This window comes from Oncorhynchus clarkii, chromosome 3, assembly GCF_045791955.1.
Source record: "Oncorhynchus clarkii lewisi isolate Uvic-CL-2024 chromosome 3, UVic_Ocla_1.0, whole genome shotgun sequence".
NCBI classification, from domain to species: domain Eukaryota; kingdom Metazoa; phylum Chordata; class Actinopteri; order Salmoniformes; family Salmonidae; genus Oncorhynchus; species Oncorhynchus clarkii.
Genome location: NC_092149.1, coordinates 48284824 through 48307217, shown reverse-complemented (window position 1 = coordinate 48307217; position 22394 = coordinate 48284824). Strand labels below are relative to the sequence as shown.

The following is a 22394-nucleotide window of genomic DNA, read 5'->3' as shown; positions in this document are numbered from 1 at the left end:
AGTAAATACTTTTTGGGTGTTGCTTTAACTCTCCATATGGTAAAGCCTTTCCTGAGTAAGGCAGCTTCAAAATGCAGGTGCTTCAGCCTAGCTCAGTGCTTTCTGTGGTGGTTGGGTATCCAGTGGTAAATATGGAGCGTAGGGGTTGGTAATGTTCTCTTGTTGCACTGTGATTGGCTCAGTGTTCTGTCACTCAGGGGGACACTACGTCACCACAAAATCTACAGGGAGAGCTAGAACATTCAAGCCCCTTGCGTGATGCCATATAGTTACTTTAGAACTGCCCATCCAAATAGGCTTAAGGTCATTGGCCACAGATAACATTAAAAAAAATTGTTTGCCCCACCAAGATTTACATGCTAAAATCGGCACTGATAATAGGGTATCTATATCTATATAATGATATAGCAATATATAAATACAATGGGGATAACAAGCACAGTAACCACAAACCCAATAGGGTCTTTGGACTTGGCCAGAGAGAACTTTATCCCATTATCCATAATCACATAATGTGTCTCTGAGAATCGAAACCAAGAGTAACCTTAAAAAAACAGACATGAAAACTGACTTCAAATTACACCGAATTACATGATTACCTCGAATGACTTGATCACTTAATGAGGATTCAGAAAGTGAAAGTTATTCAATGTAATTAGCCTGAAAATGATGACCCTTAGCAGTTAGAATGTGACTCATAGCATCTTTATGAACCCATGTAATTAATCCCACATTCTGAGGACTATTGTGTTTATTTTTAATAAGCCTATAGCTATTCATAGCACCTTAGAGCGCTCCCTCGCCTCACCTCCAATGTGACCTTGATGAGCATGTGACAAATAACCCACTGGCAACACTACATTTATTTCAACAGTGATAACTGGGTAATATTTGCTTGAGTTGATCAATGAGATTACAACCTATATTCAACCACTCAAAACGCCAGCCAAAATATTTTTTAATTGTCAATGTGTTATCACTATGCTTTCGACCATCTAAAAGCACAACCAAATTCCAATGGAAAACCAATGTCTGTTTTTTTTGTTTATTTATAAAAGAAGAAGAATTTGTTATCACTTTGCTTCATCTAATAGCAGAACCAAATGACCTGGATAGCAGTTGAGATTACATTACATGATACAAGTGATCAATGCCTTTCGAAATTCTGTGCAAATTATTGCAGCAATTGTGCTATCTTGAAAATGCACGCTTTACATGATTAGGCCTATAAGAAAAAAATGTATAGTTACAGTAACCTCAAAATGTAGGGATGTGTTACTCATTTTAAGTTTGAATGATACATTACTTTGTAGGAACTATGGCAACCAAATATCAATATTTAAAGGAGACGTATCTACTGCTGGGATAGTTCAATCTGAGCCACTGCCCATTTTTTTACTTTCATTTTTGGAGATGTGAATCCAATATATAATTTGTTAACTTGTCGACAAGTTAATAGGCAATTATTTGTATTTCAAAAGTGATATTGAATTGTGTTTGGTTATTAAAGTTAAATAATAGGTCTAAATCAAATCGAATCAAAATGCACTTTAAATGAAGTTTGATTTGATTTAGTCCTATTTTTTAACTTTATTTTTTGGTTGAGATGGAGACATGAATCCAACACATCAATAACATAAAAAAGTATTAATTTGTAGACAAATTGGAATTAAAGACAAATTAATTCAATGGCACAAATGGAACAATCCAAGCAGAAGATACAGTACATCAAATGATGATATTTGGTTGCATCGACAAACAAACACAATTCAATATCATTACATTACGACTGCATGGCCAGGCACAACTCCAACACCATCATTAAGTTTGCAGACGACGCAACAGTGGTAGGCCTGATCACCGACAATGACGAGACAGCCTATAGGGAGGAAGTCAGAGACCTGGCCGGGTGGTGCCAGAATAACAACCTATCCCTCAACGTAACCAAGACTAAGGAGATGATTGTAGACTATAGGAAAGGAGGACCGAGCACACCCCCATTCTCATCGACGAGGCTGTAGTGGAGCAGGTTGAGAGCTTCAAGTTCCTTGGTGTCCATATCAACAACAAACTAGAATGGTCCAAACACACCAAGACAGTCGTGAAGAGGGCACGACAAAGCCTATTCCCCCTCAGGGAACTAAAAAGATTTGGCATGGGTCCTGAGATCCTCGGCCTCTGACCGCAAGGCACTGCAGAGGGTAGTGCGTACAGCCCAGTACATCATTTGGGCTAAGCTGCCTGCCATCCAGGACCTCTACACCAGGTAGAGGTACCACTACCGCATGGCAAGTGGTACCGGAGTGCCAAGTCTAGGACAAAAAGTCTTCTCAACAGTTTTTACCCCCAAGCCATAAGACTCCTGAACAGGTAATCAAATGGCTACCCAGACTATTTGCATTGTGTGCCTCCCCCATCCCTATTTTTACGCTGCTGCTACTCTCTGTTTATCATATGTGCATAGTCACATTAACTGTACATTCATGTACATACTACCTCAATTGGGCCGACCAACCAGTGCTCCCGCACGTTGGCTAACCGGGCTGTCTGCATTGTGTCCCACCAACCACCCACCAACCCCTCTTTTACGCTACTGCTACTCTCTGTTCCTCATATAGGCATAGTCACTTTAACCATATCTACATGTCCATACTACCTCAATAAGCCTGACTAACCAGTGTCTGTATGTAGCCTCGCTACTTTTATAGCCTCGCTACTGTATATAGCCTGTCTTCTTACTGTTGTTTTATTTCTTTACCTACCTATTGTTCACCTAGTAAGTAAGTATGCCTGTAAGTAAGCATTTCACTGTAAGGTTGTATTCGGCGCACGTGACAAATACACTTTACTTTGATTTGAAATCAATATAAATAGCATCATTGACAATAGGGGCCTGATGCACCCCAAAATTCTGAGGGGGCACAAAGTAAGTGAGGATAACTGGGGGGTGGTTGGAGAATTTAGCATTTTTCAAACACCTGAATCAGCTTTTTCCTGCAATCTAGAGCCATAATCAATATGCTTAATTCAATGTAAAAAAAAATAATATATATATATATATATATATATATTTTTCTGCATATCAAAACGTACCTCTTGTGCTGTCTTGTATCCGCCTGACTGGTGGTTCTTTTTTATTTAATAAACTAAATATGTCTATCTGCATCTCTGCTAAAATCTGGGTAAACTATTTAAAAAGGAATGTGAGTATTATTCAGTACATTCAGTTATTGCTTGCTTTTCTAAAGGCTAACAACCTTTCCAGCAAGCATGCCAGCTAAAATAGTTAGACAAGCTAGCCATTCTAACTCGAAATGGCTTCTGTGTAGCAAGTGATGAGGTTGAGCGATTGGGAACCTATCTGGGCTATCTAAAGCCAACTTCTTACAATAGTTGGCTAGTTGTATTACAGAGAAACAACAGCAAACTTTTTTTTTTTTAAATAGGACAAATCTGAGGGGGAGTGTGCCCCTTTGCCCCCTATGAGCATGATGCATCTGATTGATGATATATGAGTGATAAAGTAAAAGTATGGTCACATTTAATTTGCTCTGTTACACCTATCCTTTGGAATGACTTCAATGGCAATAGTGAATCTATTTAGTTTATAAGTGGAGACTTCTGAACAATCCTTCTCACAATAGCACATTGTTTAAAGGTACAAATTCAACATATTTTGTACAAGATTTGTCTATGTTGAAACGGGGTTATAATGATGACATAACACTGTGGTTGAAATGTCACCCTCAAAACCATAGCTTACGTTGTTAACTTTTTTTCAAATGCAATTTATTTCACTTTACAATACGTTGACAAATTACATTGAAAGAACGTTGATACAACCAGTTTTTGCCCAGGCCATCACCGCAACACTAAGCTATTTCACAACGTTGACAGTGCAACCGCTGGGGGAAAAATAACCACTCTCTGCCATTTCTCTGTTTCGTTTACCCTCGTCAAGTCAAGTCAAGTTGTTTACCTAAGCCAATGCATCGTTATTCTACAGTAAGAATTAAGACGGTCAAAGATTGGCAAAGTGTAGAGTGAAACAGTTGCGGTGTGCAAGAAGTAAATGCAATTTGTCTGGGTCAAAATTGATCCACTGAATAATTGGAAATGACTAGCCTGGCATAGGCTGTCTTCTTATTGTATTTAGCATGACTAACTTTGCCCTGAGGTACACCGGTGATGCCCTCAGGTCTGAAGGAAACACCCTTCTCTATTAGTTACTGTCTCTGTCATATTGAATTCAGATATACGCACAACACTGGATTCATACCACACTGTCATGATATTGTATTCATATAACCACAGGGCTCAGCTGCTTCCATATCAAATTCATAGGATCAGAGTTCTCTGTTCATATTCATGTTGCATGTATAAAACCTTAAATGTTTTAAAACCAATGGTGCAGCTAGGTAAGACAAAATAGCTATGACTGCCCCTAGAATATAAAACAATTTTTAAAGTCATGAGATCTCAAAGTTACATTTTTTTGTTGTGAAAAAACAAATCCTTAGTGAAATCGTATTGTCTGCCGTATTATGAAGTCTACATCATTAAAAAGAAGGCTGGAATAAAATAGTTGTGTGTTTTCTAGGGGCTAAAAATACTTATGTTGTTCCAAAAAGTTCACAAGTTTCTCTGATTCATTCCATCAATGTCTGCTACTGTTTTTCGCCAGACAACAAATAGATAACAAATCGAGGCCTTGATTGAGGTTCTGCCAAAACTGTGGTAAACAACTTGTGAAAATACTCAGAATTCCTAATCTGCACCTCACGATACAACAGCAATACGTGTCTCTCCAGTGTTGTAATAATGCTGGTCTCATAGTCTGTGTCTGAAATTGCAACATTTTCCCTATATAGTGCACTACAGTACATTTGACCAGAGTACAATGGTACCTGGTCAAAAGTAGTGTACTACATAGGGAATAGGGTGACATTTGGGATGCGGCCATAGTGCATTCCAACATCCATAATTCAAACGATTTACATACAGCTGTAATCAATGAGGGTATCAAACTGATTAGTAGGGATGCATTACATTACTTATTCCAGATTCAGAGTCGTCACTGTCACGTCTGCTCCCGCTGTCCCTCTCCTGTGCTCGAGGGCGCCAGACTGCCTATCACTACACACACCTGTCCCCTTCATTACGCGCACCTGCGCCTCATTGGATCCACCTGAACTCCATCATTATTTGATTGCCTCCCCTTTATCTGTCTGTTTCCTCTGTTGCATTCCTTTGTCAACATTGATGTTGTTACTTTGTCTCCTGTCCAGACGCATTTCCTGTCCTGTTTCATGGCAGTTATTTATTAAATGTTCTCCCTGTACCTGATTCCTGTTTCCAGCGTCGATCCTCATAGAATGCTGACACCCAAAATTGAAAGCATCAGGGAGGCTTCGTTTTTTGTATGTGACGTCGGGTCCGGGTGCCGTTGCCGATGCTACCAGGGGTGCCTCAGCTGGCTCATAGGGCTTCCAGGCGCTAGCTGGCTCGAGAGGTATTTCTTGCCCCGGTGGGCTCGGCAGGCGCCCACCCTACGTCATGCTTCAGCTGGTTTATCAGGCTCCCATGCCTCAGCTGGTTCATCAGGCTCACACGCCTCAACTGGATCGTCAGGCTCCCAAGCCTCAGCAGGTTTGCCAGGCTCCCACGCCTCTGCCGGTTCATATGGCTTCTACGCCCCCAGCCGGCTTGTCCTGTGCCCAGGCCTCGGCCGGCTTGTCCTGTGCCCAGGCCCTGCACACCTGTCCCATTCGTTATGCGAACCTGCGCCTCATTGGACCCACCTGAACTTGCCTCCCCTTTATCTGTCTGTTTCTTCTGTTCCATCCTTTGTCAGCATTGATGTTGTTATTTGGTCCCCTGTCCAGACGCTGTTCCTGTCCTGTTTCATGTCTGTTATTTATGAAATGTTCTCCCTGTACCTGCTTCCTGTCTCCAGCGTCGATCCTCACAGTCACATTGGCAATCAGTCTGTCGCATTAGCTTACGTTCATATTCTAGTCAATGTTGAGTTGTACTGCGCTGTGTGTATCTGTGCTGGTCTGTTGGGGCTTGCTGTATCCAATTAAGGATCTACCCTCAAGCAAGAATAACATATCGGAAGAAATCAAGTGGCATATGATACACCCTTTATCGTTGAAGGTTTTTTTGCTCTGTAGACAACATGCTCTTCAAATACATATCAACATTTGTTTGGTAAAGGATTTGACTAGGGCTGCAAAGGGAGGGTATATTACTGGAAACTTTAGAGGTTTACCAGTATAATACCAGAATTTTGGGGTCTTTGAAGGATTTTATGTAATCTACCACAAGACATCTAGTGGCTCTTCTGGGTTCTTCAGATTATCACAGGTGTCTGTAATTATCTCTTGCCCACCGCGTGGCTTTATCAAATGTAGCATACAGTGCCTTCAGAAAGGATTTTGCCTGTGCTTAGCTCCATTCGTTTTATTATTTTATCCTGAAAAACTCCCCAGTCATTATCGATTACAAGCATACCCATAACACCACCACTATGCTTGAAGATATGGAAAGTGGTATTCAGTAAAGTGTTGTATTGGATTTGCCCCAAACAAAACACTTGCTATTCAGGACAAAAAGTAAATTGCTTTGCCACATTGTTTTGCTGTATTACTTTAGTGCCATGTTGCCAACAGGATGCATGTTTGGAATATTTGCAATCTGTACAGGCTTCGTTATTTTCACTCTGTCAATTAAATTTGTATTGTGGAGTAATTGCAATGTTGTTATAACATGACATATAGAATTATTTTAAGATGGTCATTCCATGGATCATTTAGCTAATTGGTTTTGAATTTCAGGACCCCTTTAGGTATCCATGACAATCTAATGCACTTGTTCTCTTGCTCAGTTGTGCACCGGGGCCTCCCACTCGTCTTTCTATTCTGGTTAGGGCCAGTTTGAGCTGTTCTGTGAAGGGAGTAGTACACAGCATTGTACGAGATCTTCAGTTTCTTGGCAATTTCTCGCATGAAATAACCTTCATTTCTCAGAACAAGAATAGACTGACGAGTTTCAGAAGAAAGTTCATTGTTTCTGGCCATTTTGAGCCTGTAATCGAACCTAAAAATGCGGATGCTTCAGATACTCAACTAGTCTAAAGAAGGCCAGTTAAATTGCTTCTTTAATCAGGACAACAGTTTTCAGCTGTACTAACATAATTGCAAAAGGGTTTCTAATGATCAATTACCCTTTTAAAACGATACACATGGATTAGCTAACACAATGTGCCATTGGAACACAGGATGATGGTTGCTGATATTGTGCCTCTGTACGCCTATGTAAATATTCCTTTAAAAATCATCCCTTTCCCGCTACAATAGTAATTTACAAATACAATGTCAATGTCTACATTGTATTTCTGATTAATTTGATGTTATTTTAATGGACAAACAAAATGGCTTTTCTTACAAAAAGAAGGACATTTCTAAGTGACCCCAAACTTTTAAACGGTATTGTATATATATTTTTTTACACATATTTACAGTGCCTTGCGAAAGTATTCGGCCCCCTTGAACTTTGCGACCTTTTGCCACATTTCAGGCATCAAACATAAAGATATATAACTGTATTTCTTTGTGAAGAATCAACAACAAGTGGGACACAATCATGAAGTGGAACGACATTTATTGGATATTTCAAACTTTTTTAACAAATCAAAAACTGAAAAATTGGGCGTGCAAAATTATTCAGCCCCCTTAAGTTAATACTTTGTAGCGCCACCTTTTGCTGAGATTACAGCTGTAAGTCGCTTGGGGTATGTCTCTATCAGTTTTGCACATCGAGAGACTGAAATTTTTTCCCATTCCTCCTTGCAAAACAGCTCGAGCTCAGTGAGGTTGGATGGAGAGCATTTGTGAACAGCAGTTTTCAGTTCTTTCCACAGATTCTCGATTGGATTCAGGTCTGGACTTTGACTTGGCCATTCTAACACCTGGATAGGTTTATTTTTGAACTATTCCATTGTAGATTTTGCTTTATGTTTTGGATCATTGTCTTGTTGGAAGACAAATCTCTGTCCCAGTCTCAGGTCTTTTTCAGACTCCATCAGGTTTTCTTCCAGAATGGTCCTGTATTTTGCTCCATCCATCTTCCCATCAATTTTAACCATCTTCCCTGTCCCTGCTGAAGAAAAGCAGGCCCAAACCATGATGCTGCCACCACCATGTTTGACAGTGGGGATGGTGTGTTCAGGGTGATGAACTGTGTTGCTTTTATGCCAAACATAACGTTTTGCAGTGTTGCCAAAAAGTTCAATTTTGGTTTCATCTGACCAGAGCACCTTCTTCCACATGTTTGGTGTGTCTCCCAGGTGGCTTGTGGCAAACTTTAAACAACACTTTTTATGGATATCTTTAAGAAATGTCTTTCTTCTTGCCACTCTTCCATAAAGGCCAGATTTGTGCAATATATTGTTGTCCTATGGACAGAGTCTCCCACCTCAGCTGTAGATCTCTGCAGTTCATCCAGAGTGATCATGGGCCTCTTGGCTGCATCTCTGATCAGTCTTCTCCTTGTATGAGCTGAAAGTTTAGAGGGACGGCCAGGTCTTGGTAGATTTGCAGTGGTCTGATACTCCTTCCATTTCAATATTATCGCTTGCACAGTGTTCCTTGGGATGTTTAAAGCTTGGGAAATCCATTTGTATCCAAATCCGGCTGTAAACTTCTTCACAACAGTATCTCGGACCTGCCTGATGTGTTCCTTGTTCTTCATGATGCTCTCTGCGCTTTTGACGGACCTCTGAGACTATCACAGTGCAGGTGCATTTATACGGAGACTTGATTACACACAGGTGGATTGTATTTATCATCATTAGTCATTTAGGTCAACATTGCATCATTCAGAGATCCTCACTGAACTTCTGGAGAGAGTTTGCTGCACTGAAAGTAAAGGGGCTGAATAATTTTGCAGGCCCAATTTTTCAGTTTTTGATTTGTTAAAAAAGTTTGAAATATCCAATAAATGTAATTCCACTTCATGATTGTGTCCCACTTGTTGTTGATTCTTCACAAAAAAATACAGTTTTATATCTTTATGTTTGAAGCCTGAAATGTGGCAAAAGGTCGCAAAGTTCAAGGGGGCCGAATACTTTCGCAAGGCACTGTAACTCCTTTTTTGGGGGTAGGCACAAAACTACCTCCATACTTCCATTCAGTTTTTAAACCAGTACCGGTTACCATCAGACGAGTCCTGGGACACTTGTAGTCTGACAGACAACGCCGTAGCTCGGCCACCTTCCACCGCAAATGCGGAAGGCCGCCGTAGGCGGATGTTGTGGTAGATGGTCGATTGAGCCCATGCAAAAAAATATATATCTAGCTTAAACTGACGGATTTTGATGAGGATATTTGATTACGTTTCTTAGATTGATGCAACAGTGGGTCAATAGACTCTAGGGGCTTAAGATCATTTTGACTCCTGAACTTACTTAGGCTTTCCATAACAAAGGGGTTGAATACTTATTGACTCAAGACATTTCAACTTTACATTTGAATGAATTTGTAAAAAAAAATTGAAAAAACATCATTACACTTTGACATTATGGGGTGTTGTATGTAGGCCAGTGACAACAATTTTCTATTTTAACCCATTTTAAATTCAGCCTGTAACACAACAAAATGTAGAAATCAGGATTGTGAATACTTTCTGAAGGCACAGTATAAATTACCAAAGTTACGATAGATTGCTTTAACAAACTTACTGAAGCTTTTCAACCCTAACTACTGTATGACTGGTGGAAAAGTTTGACTCGTTATTCTTCATTATATCCGCCTGTAGTATGTTATTCTTAGTAGAGTGTTTTGCTTCAAAATAGATTGAATGACAGTTCGACAAGCTGGAAAAAGCCTCAAGTCAAGAGAGGTGTAAGTGTTACAGATACAGTATTTCTGTAATGACATGCATGCAATTCTAATGTAGCCAAGAGCCACCAGTACTCTGAGAACTGAACATTTGCCAATGATCACAGCGCTACCCACACCACACTACAACATACACCAACCACAACACTACCCAATCACATATTTAATATACACCTTGGGTGTCCATCCATGGATGGCCTCAAGAACACAGCACCTTGTTGATTGCAAAGTTCTGTGTATGCCTTACAAATGCCTTCAACAGTTAAAGCTGCAGAGAGAAGTAAATAAACAGAACATTATTTTGGACCAAAGAAGACAGACAAAACGTTCCAATAAGAAACCAAAGCATTCAAACCACAGCAGCCTTGTACAAAGTGCAAGTTGGGGACCATGCATTTCTGAAGGAGGTTGAGGTTGAAACTAAAAATGTACATTGATCACCTCCACAGACAGTTCTTGTCCATATGCCACAGTGGGGCTCTAATGTATAAACGACTCATACCCAATATGCCCATGACACACAAAGGGAATCATGACTCGGGCCCTCACTGATGAAACTCAATTCTCAACATTGACTGTGAGCCAGCTCAATCTAGGAGTCAGTTTTTTCTTTAATATGAGAAGCTGAGCACAGAAGACGTGGACGTGTTGCAGCTGTGCTATTCACAAATTAATATGTGTCCCATTTGGTTCCTTGTTTGCTTATCAGAGCTCTAATGACAGATATTTGATGCTTCATGTGATAATCATTGTCTAGCACTGAAGTCAAGAGTCTAGTCCGGATGAAAATCTATGAGACATTTGCACTCAATGGAGCTCACATGATCTGCTATGAATGTCTACTCCTTCACAATCTTATCTCCTATGCCAAGTCATGTTAATTGTTTTCAAGGGAAAATAACATGTAAAACCAAATGTCAGATTGAAGCTCCATTAATTACATTCTAAAACAATACCTTCTTGTTTCATTTTTTAGTATTTTGAAATCGCTATGCTGTTGTTAAAAAATACAAATAGAGTCAATGACGTACACAAAACAGCAAATGTTTTCTAGCAGCATTAGTCAAATAAGGACATAGCCATTCAAAGGATGCATTCATCGGTATAAGACCAATAATGTATGAATAATGCCCAGACCACCTCCGCAGAAGCATATGCAGGACAATACAGTGATTCTATTAATTAGGTTTTAATATCTGAATCAATTTTACTCTACCGCACATTAAATTGTGATTTGGTTTAAATTGCACGGTAGGTGTTAAAGCTTTTTTTCTCTCCTGCAGTGAAATGTAACTAAAGCCAATTAAACACAGCCGACTACATTACTAGTCAAATTGGTCCATGCGATCAGCGATCCTTAGGACATCCCTACCCCATTGAAGTTGAAATGTAAAATGGTTAAGTTAAAGGTTAAGGTTAGAGTTAGGTAAGGGTTAGGGATAGGGTAAGGGTGTGGGGGGGGGTAAGGTTAGGGTTAGGGTAGAACTAGTGAAATTATGCTCAAGGGTGTGAATAGAAATTCAGCCATTTCCCACTGAATAAAAAAACAGTATTTGATCTATTCTAGAGAAATCAAATGTAACCAACAATTGTAATGGGAAGCCATCCACAAGATAAGCTCATTGACACACAGCTGAATGTGTCTGAGTGAAGATTGTAGTCACACTCACAGTCACACACAGGCTATGCACTTTTGGAGATAGCCTTTCTCTGTGTGCCAAAAGAGTCTTTCACTCTCTAAATGTTTTGGAGACATAGGTGACATTGGGGCATCCAGCAGCCACTGAGCTATAAAATTACCGGCGAGGGGCGAATTAAGAACGGAAAGGCAAGGACGAAGGACAATGCCAGTGGGAGTTTGAGTTGGATTTATAGGGCTGCTCATGCGACTGATCTCCTCTTTCGGTTCCTCAGCCCTGTCTGCTGCTCCAGGAGTTTGGCTCACATTTCCAACCTCTATCTAAGCAATTATTTAAAATGAACTGTGGCTTGGTATCATGGCAACTATTCACCAAATATATATTGTGTCTATGAATAACTTTCAGGATGTAAAGTATAGCCTTATAAGTTAGAGGAGTACATATCTAAATGTGTACACTTCGTCATTGAGATTTATGTAGCTAGTTGGGGGAGAAAGACAGTTCAGGTACATCTTTCTCATTTTCCCATCTTATGTAAGTCGCTGCACAAGTGGAAGGCCACCTCTCTCTTTCTGACACACACACACACACACACACACACACACACACACACACACACACACACACACACACACACTCCTAGCCTTTCTCATGACAGTAGAGTCATGTCGATACATTTGCCCTTTGATGATATACTGCTGGGCAACAGATCAATCCCATACTCCCCTAAACACTCACAAAACCCCTGGAAGAGCAGAAAACATGTTTTCCCAGGACTCTAAGATAGATAATGAACTAAGTACACACCGTAGCGAACAGCAAGGCAAGGAAGCTAACCTGGCACACTGGCGTGAAAGGCAAACATACTAGGCATCACACAAAGTGGGAATTGTAACGTGGCTCATATAGTGATGACCATATATTTAGAACAGGCACTACGACAGAAACCCATCTGAACGCTGTCTTGCTGTCTGTCCCTCCGACATTTTCAACATTGTTTCAATATTCAAATTCAATCTCCAGACATCCCATATCAGTAATGAATGTGTCGGGAGTCGGGACGAGACAGATGGGCAGGCAGCGTTTCTCCGCCAGTCAAAATCATGAATCAGCTGGCATCATTTTTATGGATATATACAAAGAAATGTAGACTGAAAAAAGGTTAGTTTGCATTCTTTCCAGGTTCAGTTTGAAGTGATTGTGTAAGCTTTTGTGTAAGTTGGCTAGCTCCTACTCTGAACCACAGTGTCCTGACGAGTGAGCACATTTTCTATGCCAGGCGAAATCACGCATCATTAGCTCATCTTTAAGGATGTATCCAGTTAAATGTCACTAGAAAACAGCTCAAACAAATGCAAATGCTGCTACTGTTGTTATTCTGGCTGCACTGTTTGACGTGACTGTAAATTAGCCGTAGTTGGCTAGCTAGCAAGCAAGGGTTACGAACGTTGCCAGTCAGTATGGCAATAGAACATCTAGAACGAATGTCTGGGTCACGTCCATAGATACAGAACAATAAGACTGAATGACTGGGTCGCGTCTCTGGCAACCGAACCGATAGAACAAAGGACCAGCCGGCTTGGGTAGTAACCCTAGATTTATGTCTGGACTATATCTTGTGGAAGGAATAATGTGCATTTTTAAAAATATTTTTTTAAATTAAATATGTCAATCATTATTTGAATATGTTGGTAACCCGTTGTAAAAAAGTGATAATGACCTCGAAGCCGGTGTTTGGAGGATATATTGGCACGTTTGCCAAACACAGCCGTGCCAACATATCCTCCAAACACCGGCTTCTCAGGCATTATCACTTAAGTAGACAACAGGGCTGGGGTCAATTCCATTTCAATTCCAGGCAATTCAGAAAGTAAATCAAACTCCAAATATAATTCCAAATGTTCTTTGTTGAAAAACATGAAAGAGAATTTCTGTGTTCCTGAATTGACTGGAATTGAAATGGATTTGGCCCCAACCCTGGTAGACAAACCTGTCCATGCCAACACACATAAAAAAAACGCATACATAATGACCCACTGAACACTACCTAAAAACAAAGACCCAATCCCCTCAGAAAATGAAAGGTTTCCACATCGTATTTTACTATATCCAATACTGTTACTGTAATTGATTTACACTACCAATAATGCTACTGTAGTCCTTCTACGGTAACATACTCTTACTGCAAAGCCTTTTTTGCATATTTCCTAAAATGCCTTGCCTTTGGAATGAATTGTTGAGTTACCACTCATTATTGTATTTGTTAACACCAGAGACATGGTTGTTGCATTCATCCATGTTCAGTCTTGTGGCCTTCACCAAGTGAGATCCTAAGTGAATATGTTCTCATTAAAATGTAATTATTTAACCAAACCGGCCGCGCCTGTGCGCCAACATGCGCAAATTGATTTTGTCCCCCCAATACCAAACGCGATCACGACACAAAGGTTGAAATATCAAAACAAACTCTGAATCAATTATATTAATTTGGGGACAGGTCAAAAAGCATTAAACATTTATGTCAATTTAGCTAGCTAGTTTGCTGTTGCTAGCTAATTTGTCCTGGGATATAAACATTAAGTTGTTGTTTTACCTAAAATGCACAAGGTCCTCTACTCCGACTACTAATCCACACTTAAAACGGTCAACTGAATCGTTTTTAGTTATCTCTCCTCCTTCCAGGCTTTTTCATCTTTGGACTTTATATGGAGAATGGCATCTAACTTTCATAGTTACCATGACGATCGACCAAACTCAGTTCATCTTTCCATCCCCCAAGTGGGTTTAGCCAATGAGGAGATAGCACGTCGGTATCTGCTTCTATAAACCAATGAGAAGATGGGAGAGGCAGGACTTGCACCGCGTTCAGCGCCACAAATAGAACTGACTTCTATTTTAGCGCTTGGCAACGCAGACGCTCGTTGGCACGTGCGAGCAGTGTGGTGGCAATAGGTGAATAACGTGTGTTTAAATTTATTTTGCAACGCTCGCGCACGCGACCTGAGAGGTGTGGTCAGCATGTTATACAATCCACATAAGGCATGCAAGCAGAGATGCAAAATTCCATTACATTTCACAAAATACCCACAAATCCTGGTCAAAGGATTCAGAGCATGTTGGGAAATATGATAATGATTATCGTAGTTTTACAGTAACTTACAGGTAATTGGCTGACATTAAGTTACTGTAAACAAAACAGTTTTACGGTAACAATGCCGGTAATCCGGTAATCCATTGACGGTACCATTACTGGTATTGTCATCTATTGTATGGGGTGGGGAGGGAAGGGGGAGAGTGGTTTGAATTCAGGCTAAGTGATGTTGCAATTCACCTTTTTTCCATGGGAGCCCTGTGTTTTACATGAAGCTCCTATTAGGTGTTTGCTTGGCTTACCTTTATCAATGGAAAGTGATTTATTTGTATGTGTCACGGCTGTCGTTGGAAGTAGACCAAAGTGCAGCGTGGTGAATGTACATTTTATTTTATTTTAAAATGTCGCCAACAAAACAACAAATGAAAGAAACAACCTTGAAGCTTACAGGGCTAAGTGCCACAAACAAAGTTAACTACCAACACTGAAAGGAGGGAAATAGGGCTACCTAAGTATGATTCCCAATCATAGACAGCTGTCCCTGATTAAGAACCATATCAGGCCAGCACATAGAAACACAAATTATAGAAATAAAGGACATAGAATGCCCACCAAAATCACCAAAATTCTCTCTAAGGTCAGGGCTGTGTTTGGAGGCTTTGTGCCATGACTCCTCACTGGAGGCTTCGTGCCATGGATCATCACTGGAGGCTTCGTGCCATGGATCATCACTGGAGGCTTCGTGCCATGGATCATCACTGGAGGCTTCGTGCCATGGATCATCACTGGAGGCTTCTTGCCATGGATCATCACTGGAGGCTTCTTCCTGGGCACAGGCACCAGACTCACCAGGCTCACCCGGCAAATGCGGGACGCTCGCACAGAGCACACCGGCCTGTGAATGCTCACTCGAGACACCCTGCGCATCACCACATAACACAGTGCCTGACCAGTCACATGCTCCCCACGGTTAGCACGGGGAGTTGGCTCAGGTCTAAACTCCGACTCCACCAATCTCCCCGTGTGCCACCCCCCCCAAAAACCTTTCACTTTAAAATATATGACGAACAAAAAACATTAATTTCAGAGTTTAACAAACCATACAACTCTATGCGCAAAGACTACTTCAAAACACACAGAACATTTCACAAAAACACATTTACTGGAAGAACTGTGTAGATGCGAAGTTTAGTAACAGAATGAAGGTAGAATCTCCTTCTGTGCCTCCCGATTGGCGCAGTGGTCTAAGGCACTGCATCTCAGTGCTAGAAGTGTAGATCTGAGTTTGAGCCTCGGCTGTGTTGCAGCCGGTCGTGACCAGGTGATCCATGAAGCGGCGCACAATTGGCCCAGCATCGTTTGGGTTAGGGGAGGGTTTGGCCAGCCGGGATGTCCTTGTCCCATCGCGCTCTAGCGACTCCTGTGGCGGGCCGGGCGCATGCATGCTGACACGGTCGCCAGTTGGACAGTGTTTTCCCTCGACACATTGATGCGGCTGGCTTCCGGATTAAGCGAGCAGTGCATCAAGAAGCAGTGCAGCTTGGCAAGGTCATGTTTCGGTGGATGCATGGCTCTCGACCTTCGCCTCTCCCGAGTCTGTATGGGAGTTGCAGCGATGGGTCAAGAGTCTAACTACCAATTGGATATCATGAAATTGGGGTGAAAAAGGGGTAAAAAGACACATATAGAGACTACCGGTCAAAAGTTTTAGAACACCTACTCATTCAATGTTTTTTCTTTATTTTTATTATTTTCTACATTGTAGAATAATAGTGAAGACATCAAAACTATGAAATAACACATATGTAATCATGTAGTAACCAAAAAAGTGTTAAACAAATCAAATAGCCACCATTTGCCTTGATGACAGCTTTGTACACTCTTGGCATTTTTCAATATTTGAGCAATTACATTTAACAATGGTACTTCCTTGATAATGAAAACAAAGCTGTGAAAACCATTGCATTTAAGTCATACTGTAGTTAAGCTATGTCTCTAACAGTGTAGTGGAACTAGACAATAATGAAATATCCAAAAGTTCTTCTTCTCTATTTGTATATCTCTGAATGCACTCAATAAATGTTGTGGATGGTTGATCTGCTAGGGCTGTCAGAGAGTCAGGTGCCGTTACTGCCTCACAAAATCTCTGACCAAAAATTGCCTTTGTGGCATTGTGTATCACTACAATTCTGTGACACATTGTAATGGAAACTGTCATTTATACTGTAAATTTAGGTATTACCAACAGTAAAAATCTCTGAAACGTTTTACTACAGAATACTGTAAATGATGGTACATTGTGGGGAAATTGCTGTAATTGAAAAGGTACTGTAATTCCACCACACAGAATACAGTATCTTTAGTGTGCCAACAACCTTTTGACCACTAGTGGATGCATGGTATTGTTGTTTCTGGCTCAATAACCTATTTTGAGGTGTGCCTTGTTATATTTTTTGCACCCGTGAGTGAGATTGCTGTACCAAATTAATTCCTACGTGGTTATTCATTTAAAATATATAAGGAACAGATTGAAGTGGCAGCAAGTCTTGAACCGTTGAAGTGGCCCAAGTCTTAAACGGTTAAGTATTTTGCCATGTCCTTTTGGTCTGTTTTGTCCTGTAGTCGCTGCCAGTTTTAACCTTTTGTTAAGGCCTCTAGAGTTGCAAGTGATATAAAACACCAACTATTCATAAATATGCTATAATGTGTAAACACTTTAACTTTATCTAGCAGCCAAACTACTTGCACCAATCCATTGTAATTACCGTAAAATCAAGTGAAATACAAACCCCTCCACTCAATGAATTTGATTAATTCATCTATTAATTCATTAATTCTGATTACGGTAGCATTTATACTTTTTTACAGTATAAAATAGTACATTTTACGGTATTGTACTGTGTGTCATTACACAGTACTTGTTTTGATACCATATGAATTTGACAGTAATTTACAGGCAACTCGTGTATTTCATATTACAGTACACCTACACCTAGCATTGTGGAGCTGCCTGTGAATTGCTGTCAAATTCATGGTAATCCCTTTACAGTGTTTGCATGTTTGTCATGCAATGAATTAGTCATACCTCAGTTCAAGTAGTATTTATTTACTTTTAAATATGTGATGCACTTGATTGAGCATGCCTGGTACAATTGAACCAATTAAAAGTGCAAAAATAAAGTGCGAACCCTGCCCATCTGTCACTCCAGGCAGGCCCATTAAAATCCCATCTCATATCAAATACTACTTGAACTCAAGTCTGGAAATGCAATGGTACCCTTAACACAACATCATTCAATCAAAGCAGGAGTTTTCAGGGTTTGGGAAAACCAGCATTTCAGAGATACAATAAAGGATGCTGGTTGGTATCTATTACAGTGTGGTTGATTTTCCGTTCAGACTCAAATTCATTGAGGGGAGAGGTTTTTATTTCACAGTATTTTATTGTAATTACAAGAACATAAAAGATACCTCAGCACAAGAAGAATATTTGCCCAGAGTCTTAGATTTCTAGTAGTAGGACTATATATGAGCTCCGCCCATGGTGTTGAACCTCGCAAGACCCCAATACAAGCGGACACCGGAAATGTGGCATTTAAAATGAACATGTTGGTGGTGGCCACAGATGTTGGGCATAATATACAGTAAGATAACTCCCACGTCAAAACAGATAGATAGCAATGGTCTGGAAGATCCCTTTTGGCGGGTGCAACATGTGAGGGTTATTTAAACATTTAGGGAGGCAAAATCAAGTACTAGCGCCCAGAGTTGACGTAACTAGAAGCAACAACCTAGTTGTCAAGTTACTGCTCCACCAATTCTTCCATTCAGAGATGTCACACCTTGAAATTCTTAACTAGAAACATAGCAAATTCCGAAAAAAAAGCATTGCAGATGCGGACTGGTACACGGTCTCAGAGGGCTATTTGTACTGCATGAACACACTGACAAGAAAGCCCTGCCTCTCGGATAATTGTGGTTGACGTGCCCAAAATACAGAAAACAGTTACTGAGGTGAGCTGCTGCACGTCTTGTGCGGTGTGTGTGTGTGTGTGTGTGGGGGGGGGGGGTTGCCTGGTAGACTCTTTTCAGAGTGATTCTCCGCGGCTGTTCTCTGTCAAGGTGGTGTGTTGCGGACATCTGTTACGAGGCAAAGGTTGAATTACAATCTCCCGCGAGCCGCCGAGCACGCACACCGTGCGGTCACCCCCGCCCCCTCTCCTCCCGATTCCTACGAGAGCACTCATTATTCTCGGCTTGACAACTGACGAGGTCTTCTTACAGAGTTACTAATTGATAAGTCCTGAATCTTGTCTTGCAATATTCACGCACAATAGGGAGCGCGTGGACAGAAAGCAATAACTGATAGGGTAAATAAGACACAGGGGTCTCTAATAGCAGACAGTGAAGACGCAACATATCCAGTGAAAGACACATCACTGCACTTCCTTGCTGTAGACTAGGAAATATGTTCCTGAATATGAAATGTTCAAAAATATAGAAAGTAGGGATATTCAGGTGTTATATGACCCTATTTCTCACACACTGCCACACACAACAACCGGCATTCATTTGCGGCCATCTAATTTTAGAATTATAGCCTAACTGACCTTGTAGTCTAGAATACACAAACTAGATGGAGAATGTATTATCAAAGAATATAAATTAGCTCATTAACTCTTCAATAGCCTAACCACAGATCATTGCAAATATATAGACTGGCAAGCCCACCTCCTCGTCATCCTTCGGCGGTGGCTTCTGTCTCTGATTCGGCTGCTGCTCCTTCGTGGCTGTCATTGCAAACTCCTTGTAATAGAAACTTGGAGTCAACTCGCTGAGAATCCTAAAGATGCGCTGCAGTCAGAGCCCACTGCCCCGTGGATTAGTCAAAACGGCGATCGTGATGTCCTAGTTCTGCCTGGTAAGTATAGGCGCCGGTTTATCAATTGCAGAATCTTAATTAAGCAGGAGGCATGCAGCAATGTGGTCCGTCACGAATTAATTCTGAGCGAAGTCTTAGAACGTCTGACAAGAACCCTTCTAATGCTGGTTGTCTCTCCTTATTATGTCAAATAGAGAGGGCAAAAATATCGATTCGTCAGAATAATAAGAATAAATACATAGAAACATATCAAGTAGACTGGCTGCTTATACCCCTCTATCTTTCTGCAAGCGACAAACGAGGGGATCTTGACTACTCGCTCCTTGTCTGTCTGTGTGATCCATGGTGATGGTGTGGATGGGGAACTGGGAGGGGGAGGAGGGGAAGGGGCATCGGAGTGGTCTGATGCGTTCCCACGGCAAAATGGGTGGGGGTGTGATTACGTGTTTGACATAATATACACTTAATGAAGACCCAACAGAGCTCAAATGGGCATGTTATTTCCACATCTTTTAGTTGTACCATTTCAGAATATAGCCATTACAAGTCCTACTAGTTTGCCCATTATGCGTGTAGGCTACAGTTGATGATAGTAGTGGTAGGCTGCAGTGTAATGTCGGCCTATAGCTATTGGTTGGTTAATATTTATCAGCTTGAATCATCAATCATGTTCAGCAACTGAGCTTTGTGCGTGCTGTCCATGGTGCTGACGACCTGAACCGTGCCTCGCATTTATCTCCATTGAGTGCAAACGCGCTGTCACGCACAACGAACACATCCTGCTTTTACAATACCACCCCGTCAAAAAGGAATGATCACTGACGTAATCTGAGTTAATTTATTTTTGGTCCAATATGTTTTATGGGAAGCGGCTCTTGGTTAGTTGTGGAGCTTAAAATTGTTGTTCATTTTGTTGTCAATTTTTTTTGAGTGGCCTGTGCATTTGTACAATCGGCTATGCCAATCTGAAGACAGCTACATCAAACTCACTGTAGCGTTTGAGAGAAACATTTTTGACAAGGTTATATATAGGCTGGTTGGGAAAATACAAGAAACCCCACACAATTAAAACCTTTGTTAATAACACGAGCCAGCCACCTCTAAAATAAAGAATAGATAGTGTTTAATCACTTAAATCTGTGCCTCCATACTCTATGCTCGAGCTAGGCTTCGATCAAGAAGCTTTATACCTGCAATTGACGTTGCAAAAAAATATATACAGTGCACTGCAAAATTATTCAGACGTTTGGATTTCTTCACATTTTATTGTGTTACAAAGTGGGATTAACATGGATTTCATTATTTTTTTTGTTTGTTAACAATCTACACAAAATACTCTGTAATAAAGAGTAATACAAATGTAATAACTAAAATATAGTCTTGCATAAGTATTCAGCTCCCTGAGTCAGTACATGTTAGTGAACACCTTTGGCATTGATTACAGCTGTGAATCTTCTTGGGTGAGTCTCTAAGAGCTTTGTACACATGAATAGTGAAATATTATTCCATTATTCTTTTCAAAATTCTTCAAGCTCGGTCAAGATGTTGGGGATAATGGCTATACAGCAATTTTCTAAACTTCCCATAGATTTTCAAGCAGATTTAAGTCAAAACTGTAACTTGGCAAGTCAGGAACATTCACTGTCTTCTTGGTAAGCATCTCCAGTTTAGATTTGGGCTTTTGTTGTAGGTCATTGTCCTGCTTAAAGGTGAATTCCTCTCCCAGTCTGTGGTGTAAAGCAGACTGAAGCAGGTTTTCCACTAGGACTTTACCTGTAATTAGCTCCACCCTTTGATTTTTATCGTGGAAAACTCCCCAGTATTTGCTGATGACAAGCGTACCCATACCATGATGCAGCCACCACCATGCATGAAAATAAAGAGGCAGATGTGTTGTGTAGGATTTGTCCCAAACATAAGGCTTTGCATTTAGGCCACAAAGTGTATTCCTTAACCATTTTTTTGCAGCATTACTCTAGTGCTTTGTTGCATACAAGATGCATGTTTTTGGAATATTTTTTGTCTGTATATTTGTATTCTTCTTTTATCTCTGTCTGTGAGTCACTACAATGTTATTGATCCATCCTCAGTTTTCTCCTGTCACAGCAATTGAACTCTGTAGCTGTTTTTAAATCACCAATGTCCTCATGGTAACATCACTGAACAGTTTAATTCTTGTCCTGCAGCTCAGTTTAGAAGGACAACTGTATACTTGATGTGTCTGGGTGGGTTAATACATAATCCACAGCATAATTATTAACTTGACGATGATTGACCTCTACGTGATCGCCCCCCCCTGATTGTGCTACTGTAAGCTAATGTGATTAGCATGAGTTTGTAAGTAACAAACAAAATTCCCAGGACGTAGACATATGGGATATGGGCAGAAAGCTAAAATTCTTGTTAATCTAATTGCACTGTCCAATTTACAGTAGATATTACAGTGAAAGAATACCATACTATTGTTTGAGGAGAGTGCACAATTATGAACTTGAACATGTATTTGGGAAGTCATGATACAACATTTTGAACAGATATGCAATGGTTCATTGGATCAGTCTAAAACTTTTCACATACACTGCCGCCAAAATCGAAATTGCTCCTGGGCTGGAATAATACATTATGGCCTTTCTCTTACATTTCAAATATGATGGTACAACAACAAAACAAGCGCATGTTTTTTGCTTTTACCAGTTCTAATGTGTTATTCTCCTACATTATATTCACATCTCCACAAGGTGTTTCCTTTCAAATGGTATCAAGAATATGCATATCCTTGCTTCAGGTCCTGAGCTACAGGCAGTTAGATTTGGGTATGTCATTTTAGGTGAAAATTGAAAAACAGGGTTGGATCCGTAAAGAGTTTTTAAAGAGATATT

At 40.5% G+C, this 22394-nt stretch overlaps 1 protein-coding gene across 1 annotated transcript in view; it reads right to left on the bottom strand.

The window, feature by feature from the left end:
• Nucleotides 1–19811, bottom strand: part of LOC139405995 (inactive dipeptidyl peptidase 10-like) — a 188462-nt gene extending 168651 nt beyond the window's left edge. The window contains exon 1 of the mRNA XM_071148451.1: nucleotides 19365–19811. Coding sequence (XP_071004552.1) covers nucleotides 19365–19430 — 66 coding nt within the window. The 5' untranslated portion in view covers nucleotides 19431–19811. The remainder of the gene's footprint in view (nucleotides 1–19364) is intronic.
• Nucleotides 19812–22394: the final 2583 nt, after the last annotated feature.